Source organism: Coregonus lavaretus (assembly GCF_964263955.1).
Source record: "Coregonus lavaretus genome assembly, chromosome: 9".
NCBI classification, from domain to species: Eukaryota; Metazoa; Chordata; class Actinopteri; order Salmoniformes; family Salmonidae; genus Coregonus; species Coregonus lavaretus.
In genome coordinates this window covers 29,585,179-29,604,980 of record NC_139996.1, presented here as the reverse complement: position 1 = coordinate 29,604,980, position 19,802 = coordinate 29,585,179, and the positions used below count along the sequence as shown (strand labels likewise).

Below are 19,802 nucleotides of genomic sequence, written 5' to 3'. Positions count from 1 at the left end.
AAACCGTTTCAGCAGTAAGCTGGAGAACGGGGAGTATCTTACTACTACTGATGGTTATTGAGAAATAATGTAATGTTATATAACCATCCAATAGGGTGGGTCATTGACTTATTCCCTAGATTTTAACTAACCTCCCTGTTTGTCTCTTCTTCTTGGATAAAGACTTTTCAGGCACAAGCTCTGTAACATTTTGTTCAAGGCCATGCTGGTCGTCCTAGCTTCAACCCAACTAAATACAGCAATGGGTGACAGGAAAACATAAATAAGCTTAACGTTTGCGTGAAAGAAAAGGGAAGCTGTTTTGATATGTATTCCCTTTTGACGTTGCTACCTCATACCACAACTTTGAGACTCTCCTCAGCCTTGGGTTTGGCTGTGGACTGGTTGTCATCTGTCTCCCCAGTCTTTCTTGGCACCTTTGGGCTGGAGGTGGCCTTTCTGGTTGTCAAGGGGCTGTTCAGTCCTTTTCTCTGCAGCTGGGGGCTGGATGAGCCCAACTTTCTGTTGTGCTGAGGGCTGGACGAGCACAACTTCCTGCCGAGCAGGGGGCTCCGGGAGCCTTTGATCTTGGGGGGCTGCTGCAGGGTGTCCATGGGCTTCAGGGTTCTCAGGCTGAGGAGCCCACAGTAGTAGTTACACTGATGCTGGGTCAGGAACTGCTCAAACACCTTAGGAGAACCATCATCTGTAAGGCCTTGATACCTGCAATGCAGAAGTCATTTCATAACTAAGAGTTGGATAAGATGATGTGGACCAACTAGTAAAACATTAGCACAGTATAGGCCTACTTCAAATAATAGCATCAATAGGTATTTCCATATGACAACCTAAATACACTGCTCAAAAAAATAAAGGGAACACTTAAACAACACAATGTAACTCCAAGTCAATCACACTTCTGTGAAATCAAACTGTCCACTTAGGAAGCAACACTGATTGACAATACATTTCACATGTTGTTGTGCAAATAAAATAGACAACAGGTGGAAATTATAGGCAATTAGCAAGACACCCCCAATAAAGGACTGGTTTTGCAGATGGTGACCACAGACCACTTCTCAGTTCCTATGCTTCCTGGCTGATGTTTTGGTCACTTTTGAATGCTGGCAGTGATTTCACTCTAGTGGTAGCATGAGACGGAGTCTACAACCCACACAAGTGGCTCAGGTAGTGCAGCTCATCCAGGATGGCACATCAATGCGAGCTGTGGAAAGAAGGTTTGCTGTGTCTGTCAGCGTAGTGTCCAGAGCATGGAGGCGCTACCAGGAGACAGGCCAGTACATCAGGAGATGTGGAGGAGGCCGTAGGAGGGCAACAACCCAGCAGCAGGACTGCTACCTCCGCCTTTGTGCAAGAAGGAGCAGGAGGAGCACTGCCAGAGCCCTGCAAAATGAGCTCCAGCAGGCCACAAATGTGCATGTGTCTGCTCAAACGGTCAGAAACAGACTCCATGAGGGTGGTATGAGGGCCCGACGTCCACAGGTGGGGGTTGTGCTTACAGCCCAACACCGTGCAGGACGTTTGGCATTTGCCAGAGAACACCAAGATTGGCAAATTCGCCACTGGTGCCCTGTGCTCTTCACAGATGAAAGCAGGTTCACACTGAGCACGTGACAGACGTGACAGAGTCTGGAGACGCCGTGGAGAACGTTCTGCTGCCTGCTACATCCTCCAGCATGACCGGTTTGGCGGTGGGTCAGTCATGGTGTGGGGTGGCATTTCTTTGGGGGGCGGCACAGCCCTCCATGTGCTCGCCAGAGGTAGCCTGACTGCCATTAGGTACCGAGATGAGATCCTCAGACCCCTTGTGAGACCATATGCTGGTGCGGTTGGCCCTGGGTTCCTCGTAATGCAAGACAATGCTAGACCTCATGTGGCTGGAGTGTGTCAGCAGTTCCTGCAAGAGGAAGGCATTGATGCTATGGACTGGCCCGCCCGTTCCCCAGACCTGAATCCAATTGAGCACATCTGGGACATCATGTCTCGCTCCGTCCACCAACGCTATGTTGCACCACAGACTGTCCAGGAGTTGGCGGATGCTTTAGTCCAGGTCTGGGAGGAGATCCCTCAGGAGACCATTCGCCACCTCATCAGGAGCATGCCCAGGCGTTGTAGGGAGGTCATACAGGCACGTGGAGGCCACACACACTACTGAGCCTCATTTTGACTTGTTTTAAGGACATTACATCAAAGTTGGATCAGCCTGTAGTGTGGTTTTCCACTTTAATTTTGAGGGTGACTCCAAATCCAGACCTCCATGGTTTGATAAATTTGATTTCCATTGATAATTTTTGTGTGATTTTGTTGTCAGCACATTCAACTATGTAAAGAAAAAAGTATTTAATAAGATTATTTCATTCATTCAGATCTAGGGTGTGTTATTTTAGTGTTCCCTTTATTTTTTTGAGCAGTGTATATTATTCTGATATTTCGATATACAAACCCCTTTGATTTCGTGATGATTCTAACTTTAGTGATCTTCGGTCCAACACCTGAAAGAAACAAATCACATGGATCATATTGTTATTTGAACTGACTTTGTTAATCTTTTTCTTTTGAGAATGACCTTGTCTGCTAATCTTTCTTACCCTCCAGCCCAGTAACCAGTAAATTGCCATTTGTCCATTGGTGTATCCAATGCTGGAATGAGCAGCATTTCATTTCCACCTCTGAGGTGGCTCTGGTGATCAGCCTGCCTTTGGCATCCATCATACAGTACTTGAGGAAGATGCCTTTCAGGTCAGCCTCCACAGTGGCGTAGGGGACAGAGTTGGCAGGGCGGTACACCATATAGAGAGGGCTCACACTGTGTACAGAAAGGTGTTGGCACGTGCAGGGAAATAATTACATAATCATACTCTGTCGTTTTTTTACTCATAATATTGTGTATTGATAATGATCATTGATAAGTGTATTCATTAAAAAATATTCATAAAAAAGAATTTTTTAATGATCAAAATATACTTTGCAATCATTATAAATATTACTTACTCCAGTGAAAAGCCAAAGTTTTCAATCACCCTCGCCTCAGCTGCAAAGATTTTGCAATACTCTCGAACTGTGTTTTGGATTTTGCACTCCTGGTGAGACAAAATGCGAAGATGCATTGCATTTGTGGCACATTTTATTACAGTGAGGGAAAAAAGTATTTGATCCCCTGCTGATTTTGTACGTTTGCCCACTGACAAAGAAATTATCAGTCTATAATTTTGCTGGTAGGTTTATTTGAACAGTGAGAGACAGAATAACAACAACAAAAATCCAGAAAAACGCATGTCAAAAATGTTATAAATTGATTTGCATTTTAATGAGGGAAATAAGTATTTGACCCCCTCTCAATCAGAAAGATTTCTGGCTCCCAGAAATGGCTCTGCCATTGGCTTTACTTATTTCCCTCATTAAAATGCAAATCAACTTATAACATTTTTGACATGCGTTTTTCTGGATTATTTTGTTGTTATTCTGTCTCTCACTGTTCAAATAAACCTACCATTAAAATTATAGACTGATATTTCTTTGTCAGTGGGCAAACGTACAAAATCAGCAGGGGATCAAATACTTTTTTCCCTCACTGTATGCTTTTTCTCTACACTGAGGCTCTCCAATTCAATTGTTACACTAATCAAAGCCAGTTAGGCATTGGTATGAACCCTGGACTCAGTCTGTGACTTAGTACCTGAATGCTATTATTCTATAATACCACATGACCAGGGTCATATTCATATTCAAAACGTTTTGCAACGGAAAACGAAAGTTCAGGTAGTCCCTTCCCTCCCCGTTTCAATCAATTTTATTCTGTTTGGTGCCTAATAAATACGACCCAGTACAGATTACTTCATATGTTGCAATACCAAACAACAGCTGACCAATTTTGTACATTTTTGCAAGCTTGACACAGAAATGCTGAGTCAGAGCAATACATAACTCTATAGGAGAGCTGTCCTTGTGATTAAATGTACTGTACATACACGTACAATAAGACTCACTTGCTTAGTCATTTCCATGTTTCTCTCTGCAAGGTTGCTCTCCTGTTTGGTCCCATAGGCGATGGGGCTTTGTACTTTGATGATACAGGTGGTTCCGGACTCAAACACAGGGTCCAGGCCATAGATAACCTTCGCCCTGCAGGCCTTATGTGCACAGCCCTCTCCCAGGTGGGCCTCCTGTGTCATAATGCGCCCAAAGAACTTATCCCCCCAGTAGCCTGGGTCTGCTAGGCCTTTGGTGAATAGCATTGGAGTCATTTCAATCTCTTCTCCAACTGTAAAGGACAGAATATGAATCTCAGAAACTCTCCACAGGAGCAGTAACACTGTTAGAATAATTGCCATAAGGTATTCAACAATACAGCAAGCAAATAGAAGTTATTACTGTATAAACCTCTCAGTGCCTGTGAGGCTTACCTTCTAAATCCTCACACAGGAAGTACTCTGAAAGTACTGCAGAAGAAGAGAAAACAATCACAAATGGTAACTTATGGAAAAAACTGTTGAAATAATATTGTGGGATTTCAAAATTATGTTTAGTTGACATCATTTACGGTCTACACTGAGAAGGAAGTCAGTGGAATCTGTCCCAAATTCGTTCTTGATTGAGCAGCCATACACCCCACAATCTCGACTGGATGTCTGGACGATGGCCAGCGCCACTTGGCTTTCATCTCCTCCACTGGGAAATAAAGGAAGATAAACAGGTTGACGTGACACAAGGCACACGCTCACTGCATATTTAATATTGTATTCACCTCCACAAGAGGTCACTGTGAGACTGAGACAGACAGTAGTGCTGCGTGCGTGCTTGCGTGAGGGAAGATTTTGCTGACCCAGCAGCCAATAGCACAGATCTAGACTTGAATGCCCCCTGGTGATTGCGAAATAGAGTGTCTCAGTTTACAGTGGCTTTGTCTGGCCAAAGCTTCACCTTGCGTCACAGTAAGTCTCAGAGCTGTGTTGGCTCCCTGGTCACATGCGCTGGATACCTCTCAGATTGAGAATGAGAGAATGGCATGGCTGTGTAATTGACACGCTGGTATAATTAAAGGCTGTTCATCTTCACAACATTAGTCCTTCATATATAGCACATGGCCCAGATTAACCAGCATATTGGGCTGTTAATGAATGTTTACTGTATCACTTTACAAAGCAACTGTTTTCAGAGGGCAGGTGTCTAACACTGTAACTACATGATGGCTTTGATCAGATTGAGTATAAATGAGATTTCACCACTAGATTGTATTGCAAGCAAATACTGTAAACTCTGGGATGGGAGATTGCCTAGGGATTTACCTTCTTTTCACCTCCACTATCTCTTCCTCGTCCCTGTACCACTTGATGGTGGAGTCACTGAGCACGTTGAAGAACTGGCACCAGAGCTTCAAGTGTCCTGAGGCATCTGGGAAGGGCTCTCCCCTGATCTTACGGATAACCTGAGGAGCTGGTGGGAGAGGGAGGGGGGACAACAAGGTAAAGATATACTGTACATGATACTCTCTAACATTTTCACTTCCTCCAGTGGAAGCTTCCTGATCAGCCCACTCTGATAGGAGACACGTGTCTACTATACACTCCCTGAGGTACCAACACCAAGAGATGAGAAAAACAAACCATATTGGGTTAATGTAAAACTAACTAACTTCAAATGAAACAAAATCTCATTATTTTCCTATTTTATTGTTTTACCTTTGAAGGGGTTCCGCTTCTCCTCAGGAGGTTTGACCTCAGTCTTGGGGCTCTCTGGCTCCTCTGTGCTGATCTCCTCCACAACTTTGGGCACCTCCAGGGTGGCCTTCCTACGGTTCAGCAGAGGGGAGCGTCTCTCTAGCGGTGGGGTCTGTGAGCCTGTTGGGGCCTGCAGCAACGCTGCCCTGCGAGCCTGACTGGGCGACATGTATGGAGCCTCCTTCTTGACCTGGGTGTCTAGTGGACTACCACCCACACCCAGTGCCACCACTACCCCAACCCCTTCTCCCTCCCTGGGGATGAAGATCTTGCGGCGAGCTCCAGAGGCAAGCTCTTCAGGCGTGGCAGAGCGGATGAGGGTCAGACTGTCCCTTCTTTTCAGCCTGGGGCTGTTCTCACAGGACAGGGAGGACGTTGGGGTGTCTCCACCACTCTGCTCCAACACTGTCTTCTCACTGTTAGGAGGGTCATCCACAGTAATGGCAGGGGGAGTCCTTGAAGTGAACCTGCGGAGACTGCTGGGACTCCTGGGGGGTGTTGGGGGTTTGACAGCAAGCCTTTCAATAGAGTTTCTTTCTCTTGGTTCATTGCCAATGATGTAAGACTCTATCCTTGACTCTTTGAGTGGTTTTACTTTTTCAGCTTCAGTAAAACTGATGTCCACTGCATTTTGCATTGTTGTTACTTCTGTTGGCACTAAGGCTTTATATGACAAAGAGGGGAAGTTGTCTATCCCACTCTGTTCCTTTGTTTTTGTAGTCTGTTTCTGTGGATCACTATGGGGTTTGTCAGACTCAGAGGAAGTATAATTTTCAAAATCACTCTTGACCCCCCTGAGCATATCCGCCAATGATTCTGATTCTTTATTCCCATTTTTAGGAAGCTCTTTGCTTTCAGAAATAGGAGGGACCACACACAGAGGCACTTTGGGTGCTTCCTTTGGCTTTCCTCTATCTAAGACGGGGGGCTTGAGAAGTGGATGCTCATGATCCATTTTCCTGAGTTTACTGTCATCAGTATAGGAAACATTTACTGTAGGAATTAACGTCTTTGTGAGCCGCTCACTCTTTATGGTAGTTGGCTGCTCTGCCGTAGGCGTTTTTGCCTCTTCAACTGGTTGGGGAACTTCCTGCACTTTCTCTGTTGGTCGGATGATATCATCATTCCACATACTTTCTTGAGTGGGTGTCACATCTATAACCACTGAGGTAAAAGCTGCGCTATTTTCTGTCATCATTATGTCTGACACATCATTTGCATCATCCTTTTGGAAAATGTCTGGCTCTGATGTAGGTTCATTGGGTGTAATAGGTATTAATGGCTGTGTAGGCTCTTTGACTTCTGGCTCCATAATCTCTATATTTGGTATAATCACTTGCTCTTCTTTTATCTGTTGTTCTGGCACAATTATTTTGATTTCTGGGATTTTAAGAGCAGAATCTACCATTCTAATCTCTGGTACATTTCCAAAGTATCCACCCAGATTAGTGGAATTAGCCTCTGGACTGGTAACTGATGCTGCCACTGGTGGCTCAGGGGACACAATGGCAGAGCCTTTCACAGGCTGGGTCTCTGAGTGGATCTTAGATTCACCCAGCAATTCCACCTTTATTTCAGTCACCTTTTCTTCTGTTTTAACCTGTCTCTCAATAGTGTGGGTCGGTACTTCATTTCTCTCTAAGCTCACATCCTGTTCCTCAGACTTTTTCTGCACAATAGGTGCCACCTGTTCTTGTATTTTCAGGTTGCCAAATGAACTGTCCACTAAACTTTTCTCCAAAGCAGGAGTATATTCCACTTTTAAGGCACTTTCAAGACTATCCTCCAAACCTAAGGTAGAGTTCTCTTTTATGTTGAGATAATGATCCTCCCCTGTCACAGGATGGCATTCCTCTGGTATATTTTGACCATCATTCTCTGAATTCTCTGGGAGTAAACTTTTGAAATGGATCTCCTTGTTATGTATCTTCTCTCTCCTCTCCTCTAAAACACTCACATTTAAAGTGGGACATGGTTGATTCTCTGCTTTGACATCACCTTTCTCTCCTTTCTCCTCAAAAGCACGAGAACATTTCTCTTGTGTCTCATAGACACTTCCAATGCCCTTCTCATCCACATGCATTACCTTCTCTTTCTCACTTTCTGTGGTCACTGTCATCAGGCCCAGGTTGACTGTGGGTGAGACATTATTGTTAGGAGCACTCCCGATGTCACCCATACTAGTGAGATTTGACATATTGGGACCTGCTCCACTGCTGTGGTCTGGGCTCTGTGGAGAGTCAGATGGACCTTGTTTGTGTAAATCTTCAGTTTTGTCATCATGTCTTGTCAACAGATCAGTCCTGGAAGAAAACACTTGGATGTTTGGCTCATGTGTGGCTGACACAACCACATGGGGGACAGAGTCTGCCTGGGTCTGGTCCACAGTTGCCTTGAGGCAAAAACAAACACAGCTGTTTAGTACCACGAAACATCAACACACTCAAATGGTATTTTGAAATCCCTGAACAACACAATAATTCATTACAACACCATGATAACTACTACGCTTGGATTTACATTAGTGGTAGTGTATACACAGTGGTGACCCGTCATTCAGGGCAGGTGTTTGTTTGATGCCTGTTTTGCATGTTATTTTGGCATTAATACCTGTCACATATCAGTTTGTAAACAATGTAAAAAATATATATAATTGAGTTAATAAAGCCGCATATAAACATGGTCTCTGTTTTGCTTTCTTGAGTAAGGCAGCTCCAAAATGCAGGTGTTTCATCCTAGCTCAGTGCTTTCTGTGGTGGTGGGGCAGCCAGCGGAAAATACGGAGCGTAGGGGTTGGTAATGTTCTCTAGTTGCGCCGTGATTGGCTCAGTGTTTTGTCACTGATGGGGTCAATACGTCAACGCAAAATCTACGGGGAAAATTCAAGACCCTTGGGTGCTACCATTGAGTAACATTAGAAGTGCCCATCCAAGAAGGCTCAAGGTAATTGGCCACAGATAAAATGACGTCAAATCACGTTATTTCTACCGTAGCTTTGATTGGGCTGTCAACATCATACTTTCATAATCTTAGCTAGCAAGCTAGCAGTCATCATCATGAATCAAGTCGACAATCTACTGGCAAATCCTTTTTAATCCTTGTCAAATGAAGAGAAATAATGAAGAGAAATTATAGATAAAACGTATGTAAACAATGGCTCATCGGCCATTGGACATAAACATTACACAACAAGTTGGAAATCGCAAATTCAACAATGAGTGGTTTGGAAGGAATCAGTGGCTAACTGCAAGCATTGCAAAGCAATCACTAGCCTGCTATTCAGTGGAGTGGGTGTGTGGTCCAAGTCTGGGTTTAAGGGTTTATTTTACAAGGTTAAAAGGATAAACATTCAACATTGGCCATGCTGTCAATCCAGCATGACTTCTGCCGCGTTCAAAACAACTGGAAACTCGGAACTGGGAAATCTCAGACTTCAGTGAGTTCAAGACAATTGGGAACTCAGAAAAAATGAGCTCCGACTGGGAAAATAAGTTTTGAACGGTCATCCAACTCGGAATTGTAAATCGGGAACTCAGGCCTCTTTCTAGAGCTCCGACCTGAAGATCACTGACGTCATGATTCGACCTTGTTTTTTTCCGAGTTCCCAGTTGTCTTGAAAGCACCATAAATCCAGAGAATGCCTGACTTTGATGACAAAGTTTGATGACAAATTTGCCCACGAAGGACCGCCGCGCCACCTTCCTGTTCAAGTGAGCACAGCACCACAATGTGAGCCCAAAAATGTATTGTGTGCTACTGCATAAATTATGTAATATGCCAGGGAGATATGTATACTGTAGCTAAGAAAGTAATACTAAGTGTATGTTGTGTAGTAAGCTGTTAGTAGCCTATGTGCCTTACCCTAATCATTTGGTCCCTTTTCCCCTCATAATTTAGCCTACTGCGTATATGCCCCCTTTATTTATCCTACGGTTCTGACTTGGTGTACATTTCAAAAGTGCTGAACAAAAAGTTGTGTTGACTACGTCTGTCCTAGCTCGCTCATTAATGTCTTAAACGAAATTACGGATTGCCTCTTATCCGCTCGTCGTCTCCTTATGCCATAGTTTGTACATCTCAATTGTCAGTAGAAACCACATTTGTTTAAGCAAGTCAACCATATAAGCTATGTTTTTTTTAAAGGCAGTAAATGAGGCTGAATGAACTGTTTCGCTGCCAGTCAAGGCTCCGCTGATAGCCAGGTGTAGCAGTGGTAAGGTGTTGGGACTCTGCTGTTGGGACAGCTTTATGTAGGCTCTAACAGTTTGTGGGCACCGTTTGTCATGGTTATAGCGCAATTAATGTATTGTTTAGTGTTGTGTTGTGTTGTGTTGTGTAGTGGCTTTGCTGGCATGCATCTAAACATTTATTTTGTTTGTTTGCCCCACCAAGATTTACATGCTAAAATCGACACTGTGTATACAATCATAATTTATTGGGACTGTGAATCTTCATCTACATTTTACATTTACATTTTAGTCATTTAGCAGACGCTCTTATCCAGAGCGACTTACAGTTACACTTAGCTTTGGGGAAGTACCACAACCCACTAATCATTAACTGCAATGGAGAGCGGTTTGAAATCATTGACAAACTATTTGTTATGGCCAACCACATGATAAATAATATAAAGTATATGCCATTTACCAGACGATTTATCCAAAGCGACTTACAGTCATGATCAAGGCCCAGTATGTTGACCTTTGACTATTTGACACTTTGTGCTTCTTTTGGACTGACTGAAGTTTTTTTCCATAATAAATCAGCTTTAAGGATGACCACAGATATAATATAACGCCAGAACATCTAAAGATCCCTATACAGTATCAGAGTTTTCAACATACGTGAACTGTATTACCTTTGTGAACATGTTGTATCAGCAAACATTTACGTGGTGTTTGTTTGACCACGGACAATATCTCTTTTTTTTTTTACGACCTGTCAGTTTTCATGAACACGTCCTTACCATATTGAGTAGGCTAGAGGTTAGTTGAAACCAAGATTTTGAAAATGTCACGTGTTTCAAAACTGACAGCTTTGTCTACACAAGATAAGGTAAACAGCTCCTCTTTTTTCCACACAAGGAAACAACCTGTAATCAAACTACTGCTACTGTATTACATATGGCAGTATAATCAACAAAATAATCATATGATTTGATGATACGAAGATGCAATAAATTCAACCATTCTAATAGTTTATTCTGTTTCATGCTTTTCTATTTTGCAGCAATGTATTTGAAGGGAGACCATTGTGTTAGGATAATTGAGGTGTTTCCATGTCAGGCTGTAAGGGTTGGGGTGAGGTGTGACCCAGGTGCGGTGCAGGATAGGCAGTAGGCAGAGATGGTGAAACAAGGATCTTTACTGGTGATCCCGAAGCCAAAATACAAAATAACGAACTTATCACGATAAAAGAAAGGCGGAGCAAATAAGTCTCCAAAAAACGTCTGACAGCCAAAATACGAAATACTACCTAAGACTGAAACTCCTGAGTGGCGCAGTGGTCTAAGGCACTGCATCGCAGTGCAAACTGTGCCACTAGAGATCCTGGTTCGAATCCAGGCTCTGTCGCAGCCGGCCGCGACCGGGAGGCCCATGGGGTGGTGCACAATTGGCCCAGCGTCGTCCAGGGTAGGGGAGGGAATGGCCGGCAGGGATGTAGCTCAGTTGATAGAGCATGGCGTTTGCAACGCCAGGGTTGTGGGTTCAATTCCCGACTGTAAGTCGCTCTGGATAAGAGCGTCTGCTAAATGACTAAAAATGTAAATGAAACAAATAATGAAACAGGGAGAACACTTCTCAAGTACCTGTACATAGGTCTCCGATCAGTCCTTTAACAGGTGTGTTATTTACACAATGAGCTAGTGAGCTGAATTAATGAGTGCCTGTCTGTTGGCAAGGGACCATAATTTCATCCCACCTCAAGTGACTCATGCTCAAAGTATTTTGCCATTGCCCAGCACAAACTCAGAAAATTCAGTTGTCTTTGGGGAAATAGGGACAACACCTATGTGACTTTCATGTAAAAGTCATCCATTATATTTGTGTCAACATGTTTCCTGTTTTGAAAGACTGAGCCTTTTAAAAGTAACAATCCCTGAGGCAAAAGCAATTTCTATCTTAATCTTAAAACAAATGTTTATTTTTCATGGATTACAGGTTTGTTTGAAGAGCACTATGTAGTTTACACTGTATAATAATATTTATCATTTTGAGGAATCTATGTCAGTCCTATCTACAACTTCCCCTGACTTTTTCTCAGATCATTTTTTCCTTAAGTCATTAATGACATATCACTTTCATGTGCTACTGACAGAAACCAACCACGTGCAGTTCCATGACAACATGGTAGAACAGGAGAGCCCATAAAATAGAAGTTGTGGTTAATGGAGAGGAACTGGTGTCACGTTCAATCTAAAAATGGAGCTCTGGCAAGAACTAGGCCTCTTTATTTCACAGAAGTTTCACTCTTGTGCGCAAGCACAAGTTCTGTCAAATGTTATGAGTTCCTCCAATTGATGTGCCCCAACATCTAACATTAACTCGCTACAACAGAAAAGAGGAGTTGCAGTTCCACATTATGGAGAAACCTATCCACAAAAACACTGCTTGCCAGGTGTAAGTGTGTGTGAAGAGTGGAGAGTGGAGAGCGGCTCCCCTTACTGCACGTTGTTCTAATCCATACAAACACTGGACAGAAGACTTGAAGGTTAATTAAATTACCACCATAGGGGACTAATAGAATCTGTGTCATCATGTGTCACTGGCATTGAGAGAGATGTGGATTCTAGTTGCATTACTGAGACAATCTGTCAGCATTTCAACTAGAAGGGAAGTAAAGCCATGAAACATAACCATATCTGTTTACCAGTGATGTTAATCGATTATGAGCCATACTGTTGCATAGTCTACAGCCGGGGTCTCCAACCCTGTTCCTGGAGAGCTACCATCCTGTAGGTTTTCACTCAAACCCTAATCTAGCGCACCTGATTCTAATAATTAGCTGGTTGATAAGCTGAACCAGGTTAGTTACAACTGGGGTTGGAGCGAAAACATACATTAAGGTAGCTCTCGAGGAACAGGGTTGGACACCCCTGGTCTACAGTATAACATGAAATTGGACAGTGCCAGTACGTCATGTTGGCAGGATTACAATCAAACAACCATTACATCATCCAACCATTACATCATTGTTGAAATGTAATCATATTTCATGGTCACAACATAATGGTAGGCTTATCCTATTGTCTTCAGTACAGTACACGCAAACGAATGCTAATACAACCCTGAGAGTTTGACAGTGAGATAAAAGCACCAGTTCCCAGTCACTCTACGTATGGAGAGACTTCCTCCATTACCAAAGAGAAAGAGGTTTATTTTAAGATGAGGGTGACAGTAAGGAATGTGTCCAATGTGAAGAGGTCCTACTCTCATGCTAGGGCCTGCCTCAGAGATATCTACATACTGACCACAAGACCACTGAGACCCTGTGTCTACACGCTCCGCCCTCTTTGGAATGTTGGTCCAATTTTGACAAGTGGTTTATGATTACCATCAAAGCACAGTGGAAACAGTGCACAGAGAATTACAACATTTGTTTCATCAGAGCAATTTATAGGAGTTTTTGTGAAGACACATTTTTTCATCACCTCATCCAATCTCCCTGAGAATTATTTGTATTAGTCAAGAGCAAACTGCCCCAACAGTCTCATTATTTTATAGAAGTTGGCATGTTCATGTAGGCAGGTTCCTTGTTTCCTTCACGATATTGTGCGAGGTGTTGCTCTCGAGTGATACTAATGCACTCTCAACAGTCTAGATGATGTAACAGAGCCTGGCTGACTTGTCCCCTTGTTGCTGATAGTTTCCTTAAAGGGCAAGTGTGTTCTGTCTGCTCCAGAGCACAGAACAACTAACAAACCCATTGTCTCTGATACCATTCATCTGCATCCACCATGTTCTCTGGAGTCTGGACTCTGGACATTATCTGGCTATTTGCTGTGGCTTAATCATTTGTACAGTTTTGGCTGTTGGCATGGTGTGGTTAGATTCAAGTCTTGTTGCTCAAATGTACAATCTATAAATAACCTGGCCTACTGCAGTGTCAGACTGAGACTGAGCCATCAAGATGATCTCAGAAGCAACAAGGTACTTACCTCACTGAGGGCTGGAAGGCCAGATGTGGGCACTGTGTCTGTACTGCTACTGATCATCACCTCTGGACATACCTCCTTCTGCTCAACGTGCTCCAGTGAATCAGGCACACTCTCTGGTGCTCTTTTGGGAGCTGGCGGGGGTTTTTCTGAGTGTGAAACAGTAAATCCATGCATGTGTTCAGCTGGGTTCAACATCTCAAATGACACCAGCTGCTTGTGTGGTACCACAGTTTTTGGTGCTTCCTGTGGCCTATCTACCACCATGTGCACTGTCTCCTCTGTGGGTTTTTTATATACCTCTGGGTGACCATCCGGCTCCTGTGGATGGGGAGGGCTAGGGTACGGCTGTGTTGGGTCAACTGGATGACCTCTGTCCCTCTCCTGACCTTTCACATGATGCTCAGAAGAAGCATGATCCTTCTTACTCTTACCAAAGAAAAAGTATTTGACTGAGTGGAGCACATTGGAAAGAGTTTCCTGAATGTGGTGGTAATCATGAGGATCTCCCTCCTTATGGGCATGCGCCTTAGCCTCCATTCTGACCTCTGAGGCAGTGTTGTTATGTCCTGTTGTCCTTTGCAACTGCTCTGCTCTTTCTTTTTCTCCCTCAATTGACATTTTCTCTCTTTCCTGTTCTTCTCCAAGCATCCTCTCTCTCTCCGCCCTTCCTCTTTCTGCCCTCTCTCTCCCCTGCTCCTCTCTCTCTTTCTGTTTTTCTGCATCTGTTTTAGGATCTGCGGTAGTAGTATCCATTGCCTCCACTGCCACAGTTTCCTCCACTCGTGCAGGGATCTTCTTTTCTCCAGCAGTCTGTGAATGAAGGGTCTCTGCCAGAAATTGAGCCAAACTTATTCCTCCATCATATGCATTTTCACTGGTGCCTGGTCCTGTATGACTACTGTTACTGCTGACAACCCCAGAATCTACACCATTTGAGATCTTTATCTTTTTTTTGGCAAAGGTTTCTGTGGTTGGGGACTTGGTGGTGACAATCTCCATGTTGTCAAAGTCATTGCTGCGAGTCTTGCTCCCATTCTCTGTAGTCGTCACTGGGGTCGGTTCACTGACTTCAGCACCGGCCCCATTAGGTTCTACAACAGCTGCCCCCTGGCTGACTGTGTTCTCCTCCCCATCCGGTGGTGAAGAGGGGGCGCTTGGGGTCCGGCGCTTCCTCTGAGGAGGGATCGGGCTGCTCTGGAGAGGCTTCTGTTCCTGAGGCGCCTTCTGGACGGTCTCCTTGCCCCTTCTCCTGCTCTCCTCCAACTCCCTCTTCTTGTTCTCTGCCTTCTGTTTCAGCTTGCCAAAGAACCTCTGGTGGATCTTGAACTCGCTCATGGTGCCCACCTCCAGAACCCCAGAGCAGGAGACAATGCCTTTGCTGTTCCTGGCTGAAGCCTGATAGATGGCTGCATCATCCACTGTGCAGCTGCAAAGAGAGAGACTCAAATTATTTTGGGAACACTGCAGGCACCATTGAGCACAAGAATACACATCTTCTAAACCCAAATTCTAATCGTTGAATTTCGTGACATTTATTATCTGGTGTAAATGGTGTATGGTATTCTCATTGTTTTACATACTTGTAAATTTGGAGTGTGTGGGTTTTTCCATTGCGGCCAATTTCATATTTTGGAAGACCGCAGTATCGGTCCAACTCCATGTCGTCTCTGTACCACGTCAGTTCTGGGGCTGGGTTTCCTGTGGACATCACAAGGAGATGGCACATCACAGACATACAGTGTAATATAATGACCAGGTTAAATACTCAAAAAATCTATTTTTGATTAGATATAGTTTAATGTTTATCTCTCATAAAGATTATGCCACTTATGATCATTATTCTAATTTCCAGGTTATCCTTGAGGTATGAACACAGTAGCCATTAGTTGTTTTTTCATGCACCTTATGAATGAATTAATCAGCAAAAAAAATACAAAGGAACAGAAAGTTTGAAAGGAAATTGTATCAAGAACCAAGGCCTGTTTCAGACTGTTGAGTCATAGCAGTTTGCAAGGCCACAAGTTCTACTGCTGTGGTTGAGAAGGGGCCAACTCAGATGCCGGGGGGAAGGCAACAGCAAAACCCGCTTAGATGTTTAATCCTATTTATGTCTTGCCTCTCTGCGCCAACATTATGCCATTGCTAATTTAGTCTGAGCTGCCTTTACTTTTCAACAGTTTTCTTTTATTTTCACGTTAATGAATAAGCTATAGAAGAAAACATAAGAATAAGCATTCATAAGCAGTTATAAGCATTTTAAAGTAACTTGTCTCTTTGCATTGTCTTCAATCAACGTTTATATATGAATCGCCCTTCTCAATTCATGTTTGCATCGCTGTTCAGAAGTAGGTTTGTCTCTCTGCTTTGATTTCAAACTAACCACAGAATGACTAGTACCATCGCCTAGTCATATCTATCTAACGCATTCCAACACACATACACAAATGCAAGTAAGTATGTCAACTCTGAGGGAGGTTGTTTAGTGTAGGCCTACCTGTAACCACACATGTCAACTTCACATTACAGTTCTCTGACACGGCCTTGGATTTTAAGGTGGTCTCAAATACAGGCTGGGTGTCCTCAGTCAGCTGAGCCATCACACCAAACAATGTACTCCTGGAGACAGAAAGGGTGCTTTAGCTTTAGTGTCTGTTCTTCAGGGCATGTGCTGAAGTACTTTCCAATGAGAAAGCCAATATTTCAAGTATCTTTTAGCCAACCATTATTCATTCTACACTTCCCACTGGGCAAATAGCAGTTGAATCAACGTTGTTTTCACATCATTTTTATGAAATTACGCTGAACCAATGTGGAATAGACGTCGAATAGACGTCTTTGCCCAGTGGGTTGTTTATTCCAGGGAGGGGAAGAAGGCAGTTAATAATCATTACTGATTGTGAAGGGAGATTGAGATTGCTCTCTCAAACATTTAACATTTCTTAGCAGTTGAAAAAGTGACATGGTAACAGTACCTATAACGTTGTTGAAAATATTTATAACTTTGTATGAATGAAATTGTACATCAACGTTGATGTTCAATAACATCAAAGAAGTCAATATAACATATTCACATACAGCATTGTTAAAAACAGGTGTAGGTTTGCTCTTTCACTCTTGGGGGTAAACCGGGATGTGAGGTTAATATGTTAGTTAGAATGTATGTTTTAAAAGAACGCATTACTTCGATGACCTGATTTGAGAATACTTTGAGTAGCTATTCATAGATGAGGCAAATACAGGCATCCCATCAGTCATATTGGTGGTTTTGATGATTTTACACGGGACTCAGTTGTATTTATAAAGTAGGCTACAAATGAAGAATTCTTACCGGTATTCTAAGAGTTGTGCTTTTCTTTAGAATGCTGAAATACTGTTACATGGTTATTACCTGCCATGTAACATTTGCATTTTGGACTAGAAAAGCCTCCACAGATATGTTGAGATGGCCAAAATAAAATTGGATCATATTACTCCAGTGCTAGCCTCTCTACATTGGCTTCCTGTTAAGGCTAGGGTTGATTTCAAGGTTTTGCTGCTAACCTACAAAGCATTACATGTGCTTGCTCCTACCTATCTCTCCGATTTGGTCCTGCCATACATACCTACACGTACGCTACAGTCACAAGACGCAGGCCTCATTATTGTCCCTAGAATTTCTAAGCAAACAGCTGGAGGCAGGGCTTTCTCCAATAGAGCTAAATTTTTATGGAATGGTTTGCCTATCCATGTGAGAGACACAGACTCTGTCTCGACCTTTAAGTCTTTACTGAAGACTCATCTCTTCAGTAGGTCCTATGATTGAGTGTAGTCAGGCCTAGGGGTGCGAAGGTGAACGGCAAGGCACTGGAGCGACGAACTGCCCTTGCTGTCTCTGCCTGGCCGGCTCCCCTCTCTCCACTGGGATTCTCTGCCTCTGACTCTATTACTGGGGCTGAGTCACTGGCTTACTTGTGCTCTTCCATGCCGTCCCTAGGAGAGGTGCGTCACTTGAGTGGGTTGAGTCACAGACATGATCTTCCTGTCCGGTATTGCGCCCCCTCAGGCTCGTGCGGTGGAGGAGATCTTCATGGGCTATACTCAGCCTTGTCTCAAGGTAGTAAGTTGGTGGTCTTTTGATATCCCTCTATTGGTGTGTGGACTGTGCTTTGGCAAAGTGGGTGGGGTTATATCCTGCCTGGTTGGCCCTGTCCGAGGGTATCGTCAGACAGGGCCACAGTGTCCCCCGACCCACCCCTATCTCAGTCTCCAGTAACTATGTTGCAATAGTCTATGTGCCGGGGGGCTAGGGTCAGTCTGTCCTATCTGGTGTAATTCTCCTGTCTTATCTGGTGTTCTGTGTGAATTTAAGTATGCTCCCTCTAATTCTCTCACTCTCCCTCTCTCCCTCCCCTCCCGGAGGACCTGAGCCCTAGGATCATGCCTCAGGACTACCTGGCCTGATGACTCCTGGCTGTTCCCAGTCCACCTGGTCGTGCTGCTGCTCCAGTTTCAACTGTTCTGCCTGCGGCTAGGGAACCCTGACCTGTTCACCGGACGTGCTACCTTGTCCCGGACCTGCTGTTTTCGACTCTCTCTCTCTACCGCACCTGGTGTCTCGACCTCTGAATGCTCGGCTATGAAAAGCCAACTGACATTTACTCCCGAGGTACTGACCTGTTGCACCCTCTACAACACTGTGATTATTATTTGACCCTGCTGGTCATCTATGAACGTTTGAACATCTTGAAGAACAATCTGGCCATAAGTCGCCATGTACTCTTATAATCTCCACCCGGTACAGCCAGAAGAGGACTGGCCACCCCTCAGAGTCTGGTTCCTCTCTAGGTTTCTTCCTAGGTTCTTGCCTTTCTGGGGAGTTTTTCCTAGCCACTGTGCTTCTACATCTGCATTGCTTGCTGTTTGGGGTTTTAGGCTGGGTTTCTGTATTGCACTTTGTGACATCTGCTGATGTAAAAAGGGCTTTATAAATACATTTGATTGATTGATTGATTGATTAATGAATGTGTGTGGTGGACAGAGTCACACTGAAACACCTAGCATCACAATGAAACAAGGAAGAAGAGGTCATCTACCTGTTTTCAGGCCTGACATTGGAGAGGTAGTTGCAGCTCTCCGAGCGGCCATTCGAAGAGCTGACCTCATCCTCATTGTAGCTGCCGCCGGACCTCCCATTGCCAGAGTAAGAACGGGTCATTGGTCTTCTGGAAGTCATTGTCCACTCAACAGATATTCCCACAAATATAAAGGATAAGTGTCTACTACATAAGACTGGTCCTTGAGTGAAAAAAGCTCAGCTTGTCATGGATCAAAGCCCCAGTTTCAAGTTACAGTGTCTTACCGGTGTAAGAGTTGCTGGAAAAGAACAGAGAAAACAGCTGTGAATACTGTTAAATGTTGATCTAGATTAATCTCTGGGAAACCTTTCAACCATTCAAATAGATCCTCAAAGAAAAAATAACATGTATGCACCTTTCTCAAGCAATGTAAAAATTATTATACTCATGTAATTCAGACAGTGGTAACTGCTTTCCTTTGACCAAGCTAAGCAGTTGCAATGGAGAACATTATAAATAGGAACTGCTATCAGGCTTGACAAGGGTTGTTGGAGGAGTCAAACGTAATCCTTAGACATTATTATACAATTCAGAGGTTAAGATTGAACTCAAACACTTCTTGATTGAAAGAAAAGTTTATAATATTGTGAACTTACCATTTATAGGCTTTTCAGTGTCCTTTGGAGCCTGATTCCCAGTGGCAAAGCTCTGACTGCAATTGTCAATCATAGGCATGCTTGTAGTGCCATCAGGACCCTATTTATAGCAGACCTACAAATAGCCACAAGTGCACATCACATTTTCCCAAGCTAGCCTTCAGACATATATTCAACAAGAGAAGGCTAAAGGTAATCTCTGAGGAAAAATCTATAA

The 19,802-nt window shown here is 43.7% G+C and overlaps 1 protein-coding gene across 1 annotated transcript; it reads right to left on the bottom strand.

The window, feature by feature from the left end:
* Positions 1–332: 332 nt before the first annotated feature.
* alpk3a (alpha-kinase 3a) lies at positions 333–19,087 on the bottom strand (the record flags this gene model as incomplete). The annotated part of the gene is made up of 13 exons (XM_084168682.1): positions 333–702; positions 2,444–2,492; positions 2,589–2,806; positions 2,992–3,080; positions 3,987–4,261; positions 4,404–4,439; positions 4,541–4,668; positions 5,286–5,433; positions 5,679–8,109; positions 13,876–15,301; positions 15,456–15,573; positions 16,370–16,491; positions 18,948–19,087. 13 exons carry the CDS (start codon positions 19,085–19,087, stop codon positions 333–335), a joined length of 5,550 nt encoding a protein of 1,849 aa, XP_084024808.1.
* Between the last annotated feature and the right edge of the window lie 715 nt (positions 19,088–19,802).